This window comes from Schistocerca gregaria, chromosome 9 (genome assembly GCF_023897955.1).
Source record: "Schistocerca gregaria isolate iqSchGreg1 chromosome 9, iqSchGreg1.2, whole genome shotgun sequence".
Classification (NCBI taxonomy): domain Eukaryota; kingdom Metazoa; phylum Arthropoda; class Insecta; order Orthoptera; family Acrididae; genus Schistocerca; species Schistocerca gregaria.
In genome coordinates, this window is record NC_064928.1 from 121004967 (window position 1) to 121027111 (window position 22145).

General features: G+C 42.8%; 1 protein-coding gene across 2 annotated transcripts in view; it reads right to left on the reverse strand.

Annotated features, from left to right (window-relative positions):
• LOC126292200 (breast cancer metastasis-suppressor 1-like protein-A) overlaps positions 1-22145 on the reverse strand; it is a 90137-nt gene that overhangs the window by 27676 nt on the left and 40316 nt on the right. For both annotated transcript variants that reach the window (XM_049986053.1, XM_049986054.1), the window contains exons 4-5: positions 20118-20325; positions 6635-7016 (exon numbers count right to left, since the gene is read on the reverse strand). In XM_049986053.1, the coding sequence (XP_049842010.1) occupies positions 6635-7016; positions 20118-20325 (590 nt within the window). The remainder of the gene's footprint in view (positions 1-6634; positions 7017-20117; positions 20326-22145) is intronic.

Here is a 22145-nt window from a genome sequence, read left to right on the forward strand (position 1 = left end):
TTGCAGCACAGACGACCACTGTGAGATGTGCAGGAAGAGTCTCAATGAGTTTCTGGAAGGTACTGATAGTGATGTGGAGTTGTGTCAACTCTAGTGCCACGACCAGCTGTGTTACATTTCTCAGTTGAGAATCAGTGGTGCAAACAGCCAGATCGAAACGGTCCTACAGATTCTCGATCGAGTTCGAATCTGGAGAGTTTGGTGACCACGGGAGTACGGCAAATATCATCCCCACGGGAGTACGGCAAATATCATCCCGATGTTCTCTGAACTGTGCACATACACTGTGACCTATGTGACACGTTGCATTGTCCTGCTGGTAAAAGCCATTGTGCTGAGGAGAAACAAACTGCATCTGGGTGTAGACACAGTCCCTGAGGATAGGTGCATAAATGTGCTGATCCACTGTGCCTTCCAAAATGATGAGATCACACAGGGAATACCACAAAAACATTGCCCAGAGCATAACACATCCTCTTCCAGCCATTCTGCCTTTTGTTGTAGATGAACAGCAGTCGGCACGGGTACACGAACCAGGTGCTTGGTGCAGAGGCCCATACACAGCAATGTCCACTGAAACATTGTTGAGGAGACACACTTGATAGACACTTGGTTCATATGGGTGGTCAGTTGTTCAGCAGCTGCAAGTCTATTTGCCTGTACACGTATCTGCAGTTGTCGTTCACCCTTATCTGTGGCCCTCGGCCTGTGATGCATCACAGTTGCCTCGTTGCCAGTTTCGGATTGCGACATTTGCCATCCGCAATATACAGGGTGTACATAAAGTCCGGGAGCACTTTCAATTATTTATTGCACAAGAACTAAACATTGTAAAGATGTCATACATATTGGATTTTGAAGAGAAACACTGAAAGTTTTTTTTGCAAACATTCGATATGCGAACCACGAGTGACCCGGCAGACGTTAATACGGTAATCAAATTCTTGCCACACCCATCCCAGCACGCCATCATCGACTGTGCCAAACACTTAGCGTATTCTCTCCCAGATCTCTGCTATGTCATTTGGCAGAGGTGGTACATACACCAGATCTTTAATGTGTCCCCACAGAAAGAAGTCGCACGGAGTGAGATCTGGTGACCGGGGAGACCATTTTGTGCAACAGCTGCACGCTTCTGTAGCACGGCCTATCCGTTGATGCGGCAGCTCAGTAATCAGGTATCCACGAACTTCACGATGAAAATGCAGTGGAGCCTCATCCTGCTGAAAGATGAACAGAGTGTCCGATTGCATTTGAAGCATCAACCATTGCTACAACATGTCCAAATAGGAATATCCAGTGGCAGTGCTCTCAGTGAAGAAGAATGGCCCGTAAAGTTTTCGACGTGACAAAGCACAAAACATTTACCTTTGGGGAATCCTGCTCAAATTCAATGCATTCGTGTGGACGCTTTGTACCCCAGATTTGACAATTATGCCTGTTCACTTTCCCATTAGTGTGAAAAGTGGCTTCATCGCTAAAAATTTAGCGATCAACAATGCCATCCCCATCCTCATTCAATTGTTGCGACTGTGAACAAAACTCAAAATGCCTGTCTTTGTCGTTTTCATTGAGCTTCTGCAATAACTCCAATTTGATGGTTTCATAGACAGCTTCTGTAGCAGGACTTTCCACGCTATCAGTGGAGCCATTTCGAGTTCACGGGATGATCAATGCATCGATTTCTTTGTATTCCTTACGAATGTCTCTCGTACACACTCCACATTCACTTCACTCACACTCAAATGTCCGCTTCTCTTTTCCAGACACAAGCAACCTGTCATAACGAATTTGTTGTGCCAGCAGTAAATGGCCTTCCTTGTTGGTGGCTTCTTACCGTACACCCTGTACTTTAACTGAGGCAGCACATGAACGATTTACAAACTTAGCCGTTTCAAAAATGTTTCTACCCTTTTGGACACCAGATAAATCTTTCTGAATTACCACAAAAACTGAACTGTTTTCCATGCCGCCCCCCCCCCCCCCCCCCCCACACACACACACACTTTATAAACACTCCACACTCCACTGCTAGTGTTACCACCTGCTGCATGTGAGTGGTTATTGTGTGTCGACACTGACACGAGGCGGTGGCCACATTAATGTCACTGGACTGTGTAGATGGAAAATTGTGAGTTTAATGTAATAAAGACAGATGCATGGGGATAGCAGTGGAGGTGGGTGGAGGTAGGATCTGGCAAAGATTGATGCTAGGAGGAATGCAGGATACGAGGATGTTTTGCAAGCTAATTCCCATTTTTGGAATTCAAAGAAGATGGTATTAGTGAGACATGAGGGGAGCTGCCAATGGACACCTATTAATGGACATTAATGTGGAGTGTGTCCACCATTCCCTTTAGTATGGCTTGACCCCTGCTGAGGACAGTTCCAATGTCAAATGTCTGTGGAGGAATGGCAGCCGATTCTTCTTCAAGCAAGAAAATCAGGCTTTTTGCAGATGACGCAGTTATCTGTAATGAAGTATTATCTGAGAGAAGCTGTACAAATATTCAGTCAGATATTAGTAAGATTTCAATGTGGTGCAGAGATTGGCAACCTGCTCTAATTGCCTCAAGAAATGTAAAATTTTGCACTCCACAAAACAAAAAAAGTAGTATCCTATGACTATAATATCAATGAGTCACTGTTGGAATCGGCTAACTCAAACAAACCTGGGTGTAACCCCTTACATGGATATGAAATGGATTTAATCATATAGGTTCAGTCATGGGTAAAGCAGGTGATGAACTTCATTTTATAGGTTGAATACCGGGGAAGTGCAATCAGTCTACAAAAGAGATTGTTTACAAATCACTTGCGACCAGTTCTAAAATGGACCTAGTGTGCAGGACCTGTACCAGACAGGTCTAACAGGGGATAGTGAACATATACAGAGAACAACAACATGAATGGTCACAGGTTTGTTTAATCTGTGGGAGAGTATCACAGAGATACTGAAGGAAATGAACTGGCAGACTCTTGAAAACAGACATAAACTCTCCAGAGAAAGTCTATTAACAAAGTTTCAAGAACCGGCTTTAAATGATTACTCTAGGAATATCTTACAACCCTCTCTGTGTTGCTCACACAGGGATCACGAGGATAAGATTAGAATAATTACTTTGCACACAAAGGCATTCAAACATTTACGTTTCCAATGCTCCATAGACAAATGGAACAGGAAGAAACCCTAATAACTGGTACAACGGGACGTACCCTCTGCCATGCATCTCATGCTGGTTTCAGAGTATAGATAGATATGTAGATTACACGATTTTTCCTTCCAGTGATTCAAATTACTTTTTACAACCACTTTCTGCAATTCTGAACAGCCCCTGTCCATCAGTACTTGAGGACTGTCCAGTTTTGGTTTAGCTGTTATTGTTCCTCCATATTTACACTTCACAATCACTTTACCAACAGTCAACCTGAGCAGCTTCAGAAGGGCAGAAATGTCCGTGATGGAATTGTTACTCAGGAGACAGCCAATGACTAGTCCATGTTTAAAGTCACTGAGCTCTGCTGACTGACCCATTTTGCTGTTACTGCTTCTCCACTGACAACAGAATTGCTGCCTCCTTTCATACATACTCTCTTGACATCCACTGGTCAAGTCCGCATTACATAGGGATTTGTGGATACTTTTGACCACATAGTGTATTATGATATGTCACATTGGTCACTGGTTGGTAATATACGAAGGGGGACCCAAAAATAACCGGAATTTCTTTCTAGAAAGCATATACTTTATTGTTTTCAAATACAACCTTAATCTCCTTTGAAGTACTATCCATTAGCATTAATACACTTGTCCAAACGTTCATTCCAGTGTTCGAAGCACCTTTTAAATTCATACTCTATGATACCTGCTACCACTTTCATCACATTGCATTTTACGTCTTCCACATCCGCAAAACGCTTTCCTCTCAAGTCTCTTTTCATCCTCTGGAATAGGAAGAAGTCCGAGGGTGCTAAATCCAATGAATAGGGCATGTGGGTCAAAGTAATTGTCTTCATTGAGGCCAAAAACTGGCGAACTTTGAGAGCCATGTGCGCAGGAGTGTTGTCGTGATGCAGGAGCCACACGCCAGAATCACAGAAAGCCAGACGTTTTCGCGACAAACTTCTGCGAAGCCATTTCATAACCTCCAAATAGAATTGTAGGTTTACTATCTGGTTTTCATGGACAAATTTAGAGTGTACGGTCCGTTTGATGTCAAAAAAACAAAGCAACATAATTTTCACATTCGATTTCACTTGTCGAGCTTTTTTTGGTCGAGGTGAGCCAGGTCACTTCCATTGTGATGACTGTTGTTTACTTTCTGGATCATACCCATAGCACCATGAAAGAATGTGAATCATCTTTGAACGCGTCCTTCATTTCAAGACAGGCTTGAACGCGATGATCCCTTTGATTTCCGGTAAGAAGCTTCAGCACGAATTTTGCTGCCACTCTTCGCATCCCCAAATCGGTGGTCAAGATGCGCTGAATTGACCTCCAGGAAAACCCAGACAAGTTCTAGAGTTGGTCGATTTGTCCTGTGTCGATCTTCACTGATAAGATCACGGATTTTGTTGATGTTGTCTTTGCTTTGAGCAGTTGGAGATCGACCGGAACGGGGCTGATCTTCAACCACCACATCTCCTTTTTTATACCGAGAAAACCATTCGTGCACTTGCGTTTTACTAAGAGCATTGTGTTTGTAGGCTGCCTGCACCATTGCAACAGTTTCTGCTGCGTTCTTGCTGAGCAAGAAACGAGACTTCACTGCTTCACGTTGTTCATAAGAACTAGCCATTTCCTCATGTCACGTCTGCACTGTACACACACTCAAAGAACTGCCAAAGCAATCACACTTCTCACTGTGGGTGACGCCGGGTGGCAGAATGACTCAGTAGAGCTCCTACTACAACCCTCTGGCGGTGCAACCTGCTACTACAAGTACACGATGTGCAGCATTATGATTCTGGTTACTTTTGGATCGCCCCCTCGTATAATAGCTCAACTCCCTTGTGTTTGGATTCATTCAGGTTGCTGTTTTTGCGTGTTTCAGTTTCAGCAATGTTAGTGTATGTTACTAATTAGTGTAATGGGCTGTACATTGTGTGTGCCCTATACCTAGGATGTGGTTACTGAAATGTTGCTTGGCAGTATATATGCGAATTATGTTTACGCATTGGGTTACTAACAGCTGCATAATACATTATTAATCAAGCAGAGTTATTAATGTAGAAATGGCGTCCAACAATATAAAATGGCCTGATATGTTTGAAATCTTCAGAAAATACGTAACATTCAGAAAAGGTTAGACAAAAAATGATGTAAGGCAGGCAGGCAGTTTTTCTCCTCTACTGATCAATTTGCGTTACAAAACAGCAATGAAGGAAATACGTAGTCCACTCACATTAATATGACCTCACCTATCAAACACTTCAAAAATCACTTTGCAGTGGGTGGTGCGCTTGAGACGTGCAAGAAGAGCATCAATGGAGCTCTGGAAGGCACCAACAGGGATGCGGAGCAATGGCGATTCAGTATTGTGACCAGCTGCTCTAGGTTTCTCGGTTGAGAATCCACGGTGTGTACAGCCTAATTGAAGTGGTCCCACACATTCTCAGCTGGGTTTTAATCTGGGCAGTTTGATGACCAGGACAGTACGGCAAACTCACCATGGTGCTTTTCAAACCGTGCATATACAGTGCGAGCTGTGTAACATGTTGCATTGTCTTGCTGCTCGATGCCATTGTGCCGAGGAAGAAACAAACTGCACGTAGGGGAGGGCACGATCCTTCAGGATACGTGCATACTTGGATCCATCCAATGTGCCTTCCAGAATGATGATATCACCAAGGGAATGCCGTAAAAATATTCTCCAGACAATAACACACCCTCTTCGGAAGATTGCTGCGGGACCGTACACACTAATGGCCACGTGTGATGGAGCGAAGAAGATGATTCACCTGAAACGCCCACCTGTCACCATTTGGTGGAAGCCCAGCTGAAGTAATGGTGTGCAAATTCTGACCTTTGACGCCAACAAACAGCAGTCGGGTGCGTAAACCAGGTGTCTGCTGCAGAGGTCTGTGCCTAGCAACATTTGCTGAACATCTGAAGCCAAATTTCCTGGCAGGTTATAACTGTGTGCCAGAATAGTATTTGAAACTGCGACCTTTGCCTTTCGTGAGCAAGTGGTCTAGTGACTGAACTAAGAAATTAGTTGTCTGAAATGTGGTTTTACATGCTGATGCTAAAAATAAAGTGGTCCGATAAGATAAGGAATGAAGAAGTCCTCTGCGAAATCAGTGAAAAAGAAACCTGTGGAGAGATCCTGAGTAAAAGAAGGGGCAGGATGACAGGATATACGGGAATTAATTCTGTGGTGCTAAATGGAGCAAAAAGTCAGCAGGAAATATAGGTGAAGACAGAGACTGGAATATATAGAACAAGTAATTAAGTCTGAGAGGTGGAATAAGCACCTTGGGATGAAGAGTTTGGCCCTTGGGAGAAAATCGTAGTGGACTGTATGAAACCAGTCAGGAGATCGATAAGGAAAAAGCAGATATTAGCCCAGGAGTCAGTGAGAAAGACAGATAAACAGATCTGTAGATCTGGGAGTTACAAGACACAACTCACATTCAGACTTTCTTTTGGACACGGAGAGGGCCTTCTTGATCGCCGTCCAGTCTTCCAGGATGTCCGTGTCTCGCAGCATGTACACGACGTACGGACCCGACACGGACACAGGTTTCCGCCTCGACCCCGAGCCACTGCCGCCACTACCTCCCGCACCGTTGCTGCACCCGCCGGCCCCCACGCAGTCGGCACCGGCGCTCGAACCGTGCCGGCGGCTGCCCGACCCACTGCGACCGCCGCCAGTAAGTCCACCCGCTGAAGCCGACTGCTCCACGAGCCACAGGTCGGCAGTGATGTCGACATTGTTCCGGTCTTCCTCTAGGCGGCGGATTTTTTCCTCCAAGTCACTCTGGATCGAGTCCCAGAGGAGTGACTTCTCACTCTGAAATATGTGCAGCCATTAACTTTTCTATCCATTTCTATGATTTTATTCAGAATAATTTTATTTTAATTCATCAAGCTCTCTCAGTGAAATCTATGGCCGTGGAAAAAAATCACTACATAATTCACAGAAAGCCAAAAGGAAATAAAATAAAATAAAATAGGTTACACAAATTAAACACAAAAAGGATTTACAATACATCAGAAACAAATATTTTGTCATCGTGTGGTGACAGGAGAAAACACACGAAAAGGCTATGAAAATGGAAAATGCGCAAGCTTTCAGAGCTAGTGCCTCCTCCTCCTGGCAGAAGGACTGAAGGGAAAGAATGGGGGATGAAGGACAAAGACTGGTGAGGTTTAGGAAAGGATGAGAGTTAAGGAAAATCCCACTTTCTTTCTCTTCAACCTTTCTAGCAGGAGAAGGAGCCATTAGCTCTGAAACCTTGTGCATTTCTGTATCATTTGTGTGTGTTTTCTCCTGCTGCCGTCTGGTGAGTAAGTTTTTTATCTCTTCAATTGTATTATATTTTAAAACATCAATTATTTTCATTGACAAATAGTAAATATTGTTATTCTGTAGGAGATGGTAACGGATTTGAAGCATCTGTTGGACAGAGTCCATTAGTGTCTCTAACAGAGGTGATAAGATAAATACCAACAGAAGTAAAATAAGGTTGATAGAGTTAAGTTCAATGAAGTGAAGCAATGCCGATCGAAGAAGATTAGGAATGAGACACTAAAAGGAGTTGATGTGACTGTAGGCTTTCATGGCTATTGTCACAGATGATACAATTTTCCGAGTTTTTGGTCTGTAAATGAAGTAAACACACAGTCACGGCACACGAGGAATGTAAATGACTATTGAGAAGCCACCTCAGTGACACAACAACAATAATAGTCTGATAACATTCCCCTTTCTTTCACCACCTGCTGTTAGTATTTGCCCAATGATGACAGCCTACCACTGAGAACCTGAATTTTTCACTCAATAATTCCATCTCTCTGGAAAATTGTAGGAAAATAGCCTTTTGTACATGGATGTGCACAACAGTGTTCTGACACTTAGGGACATCTGACCAAAAATCATAGGATATGAATCAAAATATCAACTATGAGGGCTATTAAGAAAGGAACTGAAGTTTTGGTTTATCGCAGCGGTGGTAATGTTCCTACACTCAATACACATCCAGCAATTGTAGTGTGTGGTCTGTGTATCTGCTACTTTGCTTTCTGTGAGATGATAAAATGTGTGCTGCAAAAGAAAATTGTGACATTTGTGAGGTGCATTCTGTGATTAAGTTTTTGTTGGCAAAAAAACTGCAAAACAATTGAAATTTATCTCAACTCTCATGCATGGTGTGTACTGGAAAGGAATAATGAGTGAAAGCTGAGTGAGGCAATGGTGGAGTGATTTTAGAAATGGTGCACAAATGTTCACAGAGAGGACGGCAGTGGTAGGCCTTGCCTTGTGACTGACGAACTGCTGATGAAAATCAACAACAAAATTTGTGAAATTTATTATGGAACTTTTGCAACATTTCCCCCATATTTGAAAGAGTTCAATGCATGAAATTGTGGTGGAGAAACTTGGTTACCAAAAATTTTGTGCCAGGTGAGTTACCAAAATCCTAAAAGAAGACCATACAAAATAAGGACTGGCTGCAGCATTGACCTTCCTCGAAGTTTATGAGAAAAAACCTTCCTCGAAGTTTATGAGAAAAATGGTAAAAAAATTATCAATTGCATCACAACTGGAGATGAGGCTTGGATGAATCGTGTCTATTGTGAAACAAAAAGACAGTGGATGGAATGGGGACATCCAAATACTTCCAAGACACCAAGGAAGTATTTGCAAACACGGTCAGCAAGAAAGATCATGGCTACTGTGTTTTGGGACACTAAGAGAGTGATTTTTGTCGAGTTCCTTGAATGCGGCACAACATAGTGCAGAAACTTTGTTTTTTCATGACAACACAAGTCCACATGCAGTCAATCATACCCGAGAGCTCCTATGGGGCTGTGTGCAGTATAAACCAGTGGCTGATAAACTGCCTCAATTTGAATGGCGATTATGGAGAAAAATAGTGTAAGACTGTACCTTTAAAATGTATATAATAAAAATTATTTTTTCATATTATTAAATTTTTATTTCAAAACATCTATTACTTTCTGGGTAGCCCTCATATTTTAGAATAAGATTTTTACTATCAGTCATAGATGCATTATGCTATTTGGGCAGGAAAGTAACTGACAATGGGGATATAAAAAGAGGACGGGCAATAGTAAGAAAAATGTTTTTAAAAGGAGGAATTTTGTAAACATTTATTATACATTTAAGTGTTAGAAAGCTTTTTCTGAAATTATTTGTCTTGAATGTAGCCTTGTACAGAAGTGTAACACGGACGATAAGCAGCACAGACAATGATAGAAGCTTTTGAAATGTGCTGCTGCAGAAGAATGCTGTGTTTTAGATGTGCAGATTGGGTAACTAATGACATAATATAGAATTTGATTGGCGAGAAAAGAAATTTATAACACAACCTGACTAGAACAAGAGACTAACTGCTAGGTTCCATCTCAAGGCATCAACGAATTGTTCATTTGGTAATGGGAGGAAGAATGCGTATGTGTGTGGGTGTGTGGCGGTGGGGAGAGGGGCAGTGTTAAAAACTTCACAGGGAGACAAAGACTTGTTTGCAGTAAGTAGGTTCCATTTGACATGGGTTGCAGCAGCTGCACACAGGTGAAGAGGCTCACACAGGATAGACTAGTGTGGACAGCTGGATCAAAAACCAATCTTTGTACAGAAGACCACAACAACAACAGTAAATAATATGTTACAATGCGTGACTCTTATAAACTACTGCCAGATACTCCTGCACAGAATAAAAGTAACTGGCCACAAGGAAGTGTGTCAACTCAGATTTGTAAATCTATTCAAATTTCTCAGTTCTGCTAGAAATAAGCTGAAAATGAAAACCACAGAATAATGTATATTTTTCTGTACAATGTTAAAGAAGTGGAAATCATTTTCCCGCCTAATTGATGTTCACTTTATCTACCACAAATCCCACGAGGGAGTGTATGTGCAGAAATTGAAGAGTTAAAATTCCAAGACATTTGAACAACAGTCTGTGAGATCTCACACTTAAAATGTAATCCACAAAATGTACAACTTTATGTGGCCAAATAATCCAAATATCTAAATCTACAATTCTGCTGCACAAACAGTCGTACAATGCGTAAGGGATAGTATACAGTGCAACATTGTAATTTTCTTCTCTTTGTAAATTAACAGATGGTGTGCAGGAATTACGAGTGCATGTGTTTATACCTTCAGCAAAGTGTCAAATTTCCATATGTTATATCTCAATGAGGAATTTGAAACATTTAGCTCTGGAGAGGAGCAAGAAGGAGAGCTATGGTTCAAGTTTAAAAGAATAGCTGACAACACGCTGGAAAGATAGGTACCCAGTAAAATAGTTCATGATAGGAGGAACTTTCCATAGTATACAGTTACAGCAAAGAAACTTCCAAAGAAAGAGAGATTACTGCATAACTGTAAAACAAAGCATAGGAATATAGATAGAGATATGCTGAATGAAATACTTTTGGCTGTCAGGAGGGCAATACCGTAGGATAGTATTTTTGAAGGATCTCTCACAAGGTCGGATGAAATTCTAGTAATGCATACAGGTATTTCCTCTGTGTGCCAAGTAAACTCACATTTCAGGTAAAATTGCTTTGAGAACATACGTCCAAAAACCTTTGTGTGTGGAATTGCGGCTTATTCATCTCATGAAGTACATTTACAATCCAATTAGTTTGCATACGGGAGACATGTCAAAAATTTATAATACGGTTACCATGTTTTTTATTCATATAAGTAATAGTACTAAAATAAATAACAACACTAAAAAGATATTTGTACCCATCTCAAATTTCCAGTTCAACCTACATGACTTGCATTAACTTGAGTTCTAATTTATTATAAATTTTCATTCCCATTTATTGAGGTCACGGTGCATACAGTTTGGAGAGATGGGCAGGAAGCATAAAATTTTCTTTGTTTATCATATCCTACGAATGAACAAACTTGTATAAAAAAACATAATGATATTGGTGAAATCTGTGAATGGATTGAGGATTTCGTCACTGAGAGGGTACAGCAACCTATGTTGGATGGAGAGCCATCAATAAATGTAGAAGAAACTTCAGGTGCATCCAGGGAGGTGTGTTGTTTGTTTGTTTTAGTTTAGGGCACAAAAAACAACTGTGGTCATACACGCCCAAGTCAAAACTATAGAACACAAACACAGAGACAAGGGAAATGACTATGTGTTAATCCCAATGGAATGAATAGGAGACATTTAAACAAGGCACATGGAAAAAGGACTAAAAAAACAGGATACAAAAATGGAGATTCAAAACTAAAAATTAAATGGCCTTCACCATATTGTTTAGGCAGATAAAAAGTAAAACACGGACAACAGCCCACATGTCATATGCTAAAACAGCTGATAAATCAGATGGCAAACCCAAGATGGAATGCAAGTTAGTAAAAAAAGGGCATTCCAGCAGGTAGTGGCGGACAGTTAAAATTTGGGCAAAATGCGTAAAAAGTGGTGGGGTAGTGTCATAAAAAGTGGTGGGGCAGTGCCACTGAGCAAATGATGATGACTAAAAAGGCAGCACCCAATACGCAGCTGAGTTAAAATAATCTCCTCTTGGCAGGAGACCCGAAAGGAGGTCGTCCAAGGTGCTGGGAGAGGTGTAATATACCAAAGCTTATTCCCGTGAAGGGAGGACCATTGGCAATGCCAAAGGGACACCACCTCCTGACAGACGGCAATGCAGAGGTGATCGGAGGGAATAGAGGTACTCGCGGGCTGAGGTAAGAGGACTGCAGCCTTGGCAGCAGTGTCAGAAGCCTCATTTCCTGGCAGACTGACATGTCCAGGGACCCACAGAAACATGACATTGGCTCCACCAAGAGTGAGCAAGTGACAGTTTTCCTGTAACTGCAGCACTAAGGGATGAGCAGTGTACAGTCAAAGAGACTGTGGAGGGCGCTGAGTGAGTCTGAGCAGCAAACACAATTGGGAAGGATGTGTTGCCGGATGTACTCCGCAGCCTAATACAAGGCGAAAAGCTCAGCTGTAAATACTGAGGAGTGGACCGGAACCCAATATTGAAAGACACGGGTGCCAATGACGAATGCACATCCAACTCACAGTCAGTCTGAGAGCCATTAGTGTATACAATGGTACTACCACTAAATTCCATGCGAAGGTCGTGAAACTGAAGGCTACAGACTGAGGCTGGAGTAGTGTCCTTAGGAAACAAATGAAGGCCGAGGTTAATATGGGCCGCTTCACGAAGCCAAGGTGGTGAAGGGTTCACACTCACGGGGATAGCTGCCCGCAGTGTGAAGTTAAGCCACCATAGCAAGTGGCGAGACGACCAAAGGAATCATCAAAGAAGGGGGCATAGGAAGGGTGGCCACGCATGGCAGACAAACGGCATGCATACCTGCTGAGGAGAAAGTCACAGCAGTAGGACAGTGGTAGTTCAGCAGCGTCAGCATACAGACTCTCAACCGGGCTCGTGTAAAAAGCACCCGTCGCCAAACAGATGCCATGATGATGGATAGTGTTGAGACAGTGCAAAAGGGATGGGTGTGCAGATGCATACACAAAGCACCCATAGTCAAGTTTTGGAGGAGGGTGGTTCGATCGGCACCCCAAGAAGTACCACTGAGGACACACAGGACATTGAGAGACTGTGTACAGCGGGCTGCCAGGTAAAAGACATGGGAGGACCAAGAGTGTTTCCTATCGAGCATGAGCCCCAGGAATTTCATAGTGTCAATGAACGAAAGGGCAAGAGGCCCAAGATGGAGAGCTGGAGGGAGAAACCATTTGCGCCGCCAGAAATTCATACAGACGGTTTGTCAGTGGAAAAGTGAAAGCCATTGGTGAAGCTCCAGGAGTGAAGATGATCAAGACAGTGCTGAAGACGCTGCTCAGTGAGACAGGTCTGTGAAGAACTGCAACAGATGGCAAAAATCTTCAACAAAAAGGGAGCAGGAGACACCCAGGGGAGACTGACCATGATAGGGTTAATGGTGATAGCAAAGAGGATGACACTCAGGATGGAACCCTGAGGCACACCGTTTTTGTGGATAAAGGTGTCCGACAAAGCAGCACCTTGAAAACTCGGTCTTGTAAAAATGCCCGAAGAAAACAGGGCACGCACCCATGGAAGCCCCACGTGTAAAGAGTACGGAGAATACCAATTCTCCAGCAGGTGTCGTAGGCCTTCTCCAAATCGAAAAAGACGGCCACAGTCTGGGATTGCCACAGAAAACCATTCATGACATGCGTGGGCAAAGTAACAAAATGGTCAACTGCAGAACTCCGTGCTCGAAATCCACACTGTGCATTTGTGATTAAACGGCGAGATTCAATCCAACACACCAGCCGGGCATGAATCATACATTCCATCACCTTGCAAACACAGCTGGTAAGAGATGGGGCGCTAGTTAGAAGGAAGGTTTTTGTCCTTACCAGGCTTAGGTATGGGTATGATTGTGGCTTCATGCCATCGTCATCCAGGAAATGTGCCCTCAACCCAGATGTGGTTGTATGTGTTAAGCAGAAAGAACTTGCCCACAAGAGAGAGGTGCTGCAATGTGGTGTCTGGCCCTTGGCCAGAGGACTGGGAGGAACTGAGAGCATGATCTAGCTCTCTTATAGTGAAGGCGGCATTGCAGCACTCACGATTCAGAGAAGAGAAGGTATTGCCCAAGCCTCCTCTACTTATTTCCTATGGGTAAAGGCAAGGTGATAGAGTGAAGAGCTCAAAACTTCCGCAAAATGGGAGATAGCAACAGGATCCATGATGACAGCAGCACTTACGGTCAGGCTGGAAATGGGGGAATTGATCTTGGTTCCCGACAACCGTTGGAGGTTGGCCCACACAACAGAGGAAGGTGTGGAACAGTTAAAAGAACTAGTGAACAAAATCCCAACTAGCTCTTTTGCTATTCCAAAGAACTCGATGACACTTTGCATGCATCTGTTTATAATAAATGCATTTTCCCAGTGCAGAGTGGCAGTTAAAACATCTCTGTGTATGAATTGCATCGTGACATGCCTCATTCCACTGGGGGACTGGGACACAACACGGTAAAGAGGAAATGCAAGGAATGGAACGTTCTGCAGCAGTAAGGATAATGTTTGTGAGATAGTCCACCTGGTCATCACAACTGAGGAAATCTTGTTCTGAGAAGGTCACCAGGGAGTAAAGCTGTCAGTCAGCCTGAGTAAGCTGCCGTTTGGGCATTCATGTGGATGGGGAAGGAGTGAGAGCACACGGGAAATGGCCGCTCGAGTAGATGTCAGAAAGAACGGACCACTCAAGACAATGGGCAAGCTGGGCAGTGCAAATGGGAATAAGTGTGTGAGGAGTCAGAAAGGAAAGTGGGTGCACCAGTGTTAAGGTAGAAGAGGTTGGGTTGGTTAAGAATGTCAGCCAAGAGGGCACCTCTCTGGCAGGTCCTGAGAGAACCCCAAAGGGGATGATGCGCATTAAAGTCAGCGAGGGGCAAAAATGGTGGAGGTAGCTGCCCAATAAGGTGAAGGAAGTCTGCCCTGGTGACATTGAAGGATGGAGGTACATAAGTAGTACAGAGGGAGAAAGTCAGGTGGGGAAGGAAGAGCCGAACACCTACAGCTTGAAGACAAATAGTCTATGAAGGTCATCCCATATAAGAAGCATGACACCCCCACAAGATGGGATGCCGACCTCAGGTGGAAGATCAAAACGAATCAGTAAGTAATGTGGAAGGTCAAAGTGGTCTCGAGGGCGCAATTTCGTTTCCTGAAGACAAACACTGTGTTCTCCAGTCTGGCACTTATAGTTCAGTTCTTGTTACCTTGTGGTCCAAGGACATGGCTACACAGAGTACAAAGTATCTTTGAGATGGTGAGGGGGAAGACAGTTTGCCTTTAGCGGACTTCTTTGAGCCCTGCCGAGTAGAGGAAGACTTGGGTGGTATTTGGCTGGAGGGACGGAGGAAGTCTTCTCGGGAGTACTCCTTCTGGCCATTCCTGCCTGTTAGTTGTGTAGTGGGTAGCCCTGCTCCTGTAGGCGAGAGTTTGACAGTTTGTTGCACAGTGGGATGGGGGGATGACAGAGCTACCTTGACACTGGGTGACTTCACAACCTCAGAGCCAAATTTGAGGTCACATGTCGGTGTCGCCAGGTCCTTCATGGAGCGAGGGGTAGCAAGAACTGAACTATAAGTGCCAGACGGCAGAACAGGGGGTTTGCGACTAGCTAGTAATTTCCGAGCTACTGGGTAAAGCACTTTTTCCTTTACCCGAACCTCTTGAACAGCCTGCTCATCTAGATACACGGGAAAATCCTGGGAGAGGCAGTGTGGCTGCCATTGCAGTTGATACAGTGGGGTGAAGGAGGTGGACATTTGCCCTTGTGTGCATCCCTGCCACAAGTTACGCATTTGGCTGGATGTCAACAAGACATTCTAGTGTGATTGAACCGATAACACTGGTAACAGCGCATCGGATTCAGAATGTACGGCCAGACTGTGATGACTTCGTAGACTGCTTTAATCTTTGACAGCAGCACCACCCTATCAAAGGTGAGGAAAAGAGTGGGGGTGGGCACTAAGAAGGAACTGACCTTTTTCATTACACGATGAACGGCATTGACACCCTGAGCAGAGAGGTAAGATTATATTTCAGCCTCAGTTAGACAGTCAAGCAGCCTGGTGTAAATTACGCTGCGGGAAGAATTCAAAGTTCTACGTGCCTCGACACGAACAGGGTAGCCGTGGAGAAGGGAGGCAGCAAGAATTAGTTGTGCTTGTGCATCAGAAGCTGTCTCCAAAAGCAAGGTGCCATTCCGTAAATGAGAGCAGGATTTCACAGATCCAGCAATTGCATCAACAACTTTCTGAATATTAAATGGATTGACTGTGGTGAAGGACTGACTGTCTTAAGTACGTGATACCACAAGGAACCGTGGTGCAGCAGGAAGAATCTTCGAATCAGTAGCCTCATTATGTTTACATTTCGTCGACATCAATGATTCATGAGTGATTCATAGTGAGGAAATCCCCCAGGATTGCCAGCATCTCTGATGGTTAACTCCTTCCAACTGGGGGCCCCCTACACAAGGGGCACACCCGCCTTAGCTGATTGTTTACACCTCAGATCACACTTCCCGAACACTGGACAGAGGCACTGATGGGCAATCTGGGAAGGTTACAGCTTAGGCAATCACACTGCCCTGGGCCTGACCTGTACCAGGGGGTACATGCGAACCCTACCTGTCAGACCGAGGCTGGTAATTACGCATCACCTAGTCACCTTTTACGTGTTGAGTGATTCATTCTTTGGAAGTTTAAATCTGGCTAGACGACTCATAAAAAGGCACTTTCTTGAATAGACACTGTTGCAGCATGAAATCAAAGGCAGTTTGTAAGTCTATAAACCATGAATCCAATTTATCATCTCAATTTATGATTATTAAAATATCAGGAGTGAGGAGTGCAAAGTTTTGAGTAACCTAGGTTTCTGGAATTTCTGTTGGTCATCATAAATGCTTCATTATTTGCAATATTATTTGTCTGCATTTTTATACTACAAGCTCAGCTAATACTGAAAACAAGATACATACAAAACATCATTTTGTCATTTAAGAAATAATATTCTATCAAAATACTTTGTAACACAGTTGCTGCAAATAACTTTATAAACTTCATTTACATTGAGGGATATGTAGAAAGCTTTTTACAAAAACACAACTACACATATTTCAATGAAACATACAGGAATTGCAGCAGAGGTATTACATCTTTTTGTCAAATAATCACCTTTTACTTCAATGCATTTTATCAATCTCCATTATAGATGTCTCCCACCAAATCCTTAAACCGCATCTCCACTTCGATTTTTATCTCCTCATTGTCAGAAAAGTGTTTTCCACCCACATATTTCTTCAATTTAAGAAATACATGATAGTCAATAGGCATGTGGTTTGAACTGTAAGATATGTGGCTTAAAAGAGGTCAATAATTCTTGCACTGCTTGAGTTGGGTGCAGTCTAGCATTGTCATGAAAGAGGCAGACTCCCTGTGTCAGCATTCCATGTGTTTTGCTTTGTATGGATCTGTGGAGTTTCTTTAGGGTCTCACAATATCATGCAAAGCTGACTGCTTTGCTCCTCGGCAAGAATTCGACAAGTAGAACCCCTTATTTGTCCCAGAAAACAGTTACCAGACTTTTCAAGCTGACTGCTGAGTTTTGAATTTTTTGTTGAAGAGGAATGAGTGTGGTGTCACTGCACTGAGTGTGGTGTCATTCCACTAACTGTCATTTACTCTGTGGGGTAAGGTTGTAAACATGTCATTCTTGTCACTATGGAGCCAGGAAAGTCCTTCGACACTTGCAAAATCATCAGTCAAATTGCACAGAACTGTCATTTGTTGCCGTCAAATAGAGATCATGCTATGTCATATATAATTTATGCACTAAAATAAACAAATTGTTATGGAAGATGCAATACAGATATTATTAGAAGTAGTATTTCTAATTATTTAGTGGAAAACTACAACCATATCAAACTTTCCAGATTCCAGCACAAGAACAACTGCAAAGAAGTAGTAATCCGAAACTTATTTAATATACACAATTTTATGATAACAGTAAATCAAAAAGCAGCAGTTCTGAGTTGGAAGACATCAATATTATCAATCAGTAATAACTTAGTCAAAAAAACTAATAGGAACATTGATCTCCATTATTTCCTGTATCATCTAAAGCTTAATGATATTTTTGTTTCAAACTTATCCAGAAAATAGGAATGAAGTGCAGAGAGCAGACTACAGATCTGAGAATTCAGATTTGTGAGAATGAGTACATAGATTTTTTATGTTATTATTTACTTTTTAATGTTTCTGCCCTACTGGACCATACAATGTTCAACAAAGGCCATTTTCAGAGTTCTGTTTCAACTTTTTTCTTTGTGTCCATGTCAGTTTCATTCCATCAGAATGGACTCATTGGAGCAAGTTCTTCTGGTCTTCTTGAGGTTTTCTGCTATGCCAATTGCCAAGTTTTCAATTTTCTGCTTAAAATTCATCATCAACTTGCCTTATTCCCTTAGAATTTTGGACTGTATTTTTTCATATCCAAATATATATTGGCATATTTTTCAATTTCTTTATTTGCTCTAAGTTGGTACATTCCTCCTCCAGTGCATTTTGAATCTGAAATTGAATCTGGTACGTTTTGTGCTCCCTTTTTGATTTCTTGTGTCTCTCTTTTAGTTTAAAATGAGTGTTAAGTTAAAACAGACCAATCTCCTGAATCATTTTGGGCTGTGAAACACTCTTTATTTTCCTGTATTTACTTCCTAGAATTTTTGTTGCCAGATATGCACTTTGTTTTTGCAAATGGCATTCATTCTTTATAAAGTTACATTTGTTTTTGTGTTGTTTGAATGTCCTGACATCATGTATTGTATTCTGAAGGAGAAACTCAAGAGAGATTTGTAACAAAATGACTCAGAAAATTTTCTTCCACCAATGAAGAGTTCAACCCCTCCCAGAGCATATGAAACTTCCTGGAGTTTTTAAGAATTTCTTATGATTTTCAGTAAATTTGATTTCCATAAGTTTTCCCCATATTCCAAGTTTTATAGACAAGTTGCCACATTGCTGGTTAATGCTCTGGCAAAGGAAAGCAATGTGAAATGTTCAAAATTCTCAGTAACTTAGGTGTATGCTATAATGAGAATTGTTACTATGCAGTTTGTACAAGGTAAGGGTAAAATAAGAATGCAAGACAAGAGAACTGAGAACTCAGATTAAAGAGTGCATAAGACAGAGAACAGTCTTTCCTCTTACTGTTCCATGTGTGTACAGAGTAAGCAATGATGAAAATAAAAGATAGTGGGATTCAAACTCGGCAAGAAAGAGTGTCAGTGATAAGATCTGATGATGACATTGCGATCTCGCATCGGGTAGACCATTCGCCGGGTGCAAGTCTTTCGATTTGACGCCACTTCGGCAACTTGCGCATCAATGGGGATGAAATAATGATGATTAGGACAAAGCGACACCCAGTCGCTGAGCGGAGAAAATCTCTGACTCAGCCAGGAATCAAACGCGGGCCCTTAGGATTGACATTTTGTCACCCTGGCTACTCAGGTACTGGGAGCAGTCCTCAGTGAAAGTGATGAACAATTACATGGCATGTTGAATGGAATGCACAGTGTAATGAGTACAATTTATGGATGGAGAGTTAACCGAAGAAAGAGTAAACTGAAGAACAGCAGAAACGAAATTAATGATAAATTTAACACAAAACTTGGGGGATGAAGATGTAGAGGAAGTGAAGGAATTCTCTTAGTACAGAAGCAAAGTAACAAATGATGGAGTAAGAAGAGAGATCATAAGAAACAGATCAGAACAAAAAAGAGAGCAGTCCTGGCCAAAAGAAGTCTGCCAGTATCAAATATTTGCCACTATTTAAGGAAGACATTTCTGAGAATCTGCATCCAGACCAAAGAACCGTACAGAAGCGATTTATAAAATGTGGAAAAACCAGAAAAAAGAGAATTGAAGCCTTTCAGATATATTGCTACAGAAGGATGTTTTAAAAAAGTTGGACTGATAAAATAAGTAATGAGGAGGAACATAAGGAAAATGCTGAAAATGAGAGGGACATATTTTAAGACATCAGGGAATCACTTCTGTGGTACTGGAGGGAGCAGTAGATGGTAAAAATTATAGGGGGTGGGGAGACTAGAATTTATACAAGAAACAAACTGTAGATGATGGGTGTGTGAAGAGTTTTGCGAAGGAGATGAAATTGTGGTGGGCTGCATCAAATATCAAATCAATCAGAGAAGAAGAAGAAGAAGAAGAAGAAGAAGAAAGAAAGAAAGAAAAATGGAAGGAAGGAAGAGAGAGAGAGAGAGAGAGAGAGAGAGAGAGAGAGAGAGAGAGAGAGAGAGAGAGAGGGGGGGGGGGGGGGGGGGGGGGGGGGAAGGCTGTGTGTCGCACCTCTAGGTTTTGCTGTGCAGCGAGCTCCTCGGCGTCGAACTTGTTCTGGATGTTGGCGAGGCGCAGCTCGCGCAGGATGCCCGCCACCTCGGTGCGCACACGCATGTTCTGCTGCAGCTGTTCCAGCGGCTGCAGGTACTCCTGGGCGCGCCCGCTGCGCACCTCCGACAGCTTCGTGTCCACCTGCGTGACGCGCTCGCGGTACAGCCTGCGACACACCCCTCGCCCGATCACATCTGCAGCTCCGGTCTGGCATTAAGTTTTTTGAAGGGAACTCGAAGAAGGGACTGAGGGATGGAGGATGGTCACGAGGTAATCCGTCTAGCACGCTGGGGCACTGGATTCAGTTTATTATAAATGTTCAGAAATGTAAAATGTTGCTATCGTATTGGGTGCCCCATTTATCTTGACCATCCCAAATATCTTTTTGTTCAGAATTGTAATTAAAAAATGTATCAAAAAATGTTATTTAGCTACGGTGGGACATTAAATGGTATGACAGAGTTTCTTACAACTTTATTTGTTACAAAGGTACGAATAACAATATGTTTTTTTCAACAGTGAACTCATCCACTTGTTAGAGCTGACACTAAACAAATATAAACATGAGAAAAATGCACCCCGGTCATTCAGCTGAATGTGGGTGTGAGTGCAATGTACAGTGATGAAGAGAAGACAGAAATGTTATGCACGTATGGAGAATGTAAGTTAGCAGAAAATAACTGCAGCTACATTTTAGTTCCGAGATAACCGGTTTCGACAGTCTTATGCTGCCATCATCTGATCTTATGGAACATGTTATAAAATTGCCAAGTAACATTATACGAAGTCAAAGGATAAAAGGTGATCTCCACATATACATATCTAGATAAAAATCCTATCGATAAATTGCACACAATCAATAAAATCTTCGTACCGTCCATACATATCAGTAGCAAATGTGACTTTCCCGAGCTCGTTGCACGGTATTACTACCCCATTGCCTCCTGATATTGCACTTGTCAGCATTCTAGTCCCTGCACACACTGCCAGGTAGCTCCTCTCCCCCTCCTCCCCTCCCACCTGAACACTACCATCCCTTTCTCTTTCTTTCCCCCTCCAGACCACTGCTTGCAACCTGTGTGACAATTGCATTCTGGCCCCAGCTGCAGGAGTTAGCGGTCGTGTGTCCTCGAGGTGTGCTCGCTCGTATGTACGAATGGTGTGAATTTCTCTTTTGCTGATGAGGCTGTGGCTGAAAGGTTTGTGGATGTGTCTTTTAATTGTGCCTATCTGCAACTTTACTGTCTTCTTTATGGTAAGTAACATTCTCATCATTTCCTACATTGTTGGAATCACACAACTTCTACAGACAAGCAGACATACTTGAATGTGTTATACAGTATAGTATCTGCCTGCGACTATACTGCTGTGCATACTAGGCACGTATTGTGGGCTGCCACCTCTCCTGGAGGACGTGCACAAGCAGCTCCACACATCCGTGGTGTACAGTGGCACCGACCTCACCGACAGGCAGTATTGCAGTACAGAGCACTGTAGTTGGAGAACCACTTTCTTACGCTGTGTCATGTGAGAAAGGAGTACAGTGTGACAATAACATTGACTGTGAGTGTGCTGGGTTCAAAGATTTGGAGGTCATCACTCCCGTGCAACAGTACACCTCCCCACACCGTAACACCTGGACGACCAAAACAATCACTGTGAACAACACTGTGAGTCAGACTACCATTTGGTCCCAAAACTGGTTTCCCGATCACAGTCTGGCACACAGTTTTAATCTGCCAGGAAGATTCAAAACACTCTATTGCAATTCTCTTGGCTGTGGCTCTGCCATTTCTTTTTCCCTTCTTAGAAGTGCCAGTCCACTGAGGTGTGCTCGAAAGCCTCTGAACTGTAGAAGGTGGGAGAAAGATACTGGCAGAAGTGAAGCTGTCAGCGTGGATTACTAGTTGTCCCAGACAGCTAGGCAAGGTTATAAATCTACGTCCCATTCTTGCAAGCAGTTTTAATTTTCCAGGGAGTTTCAAC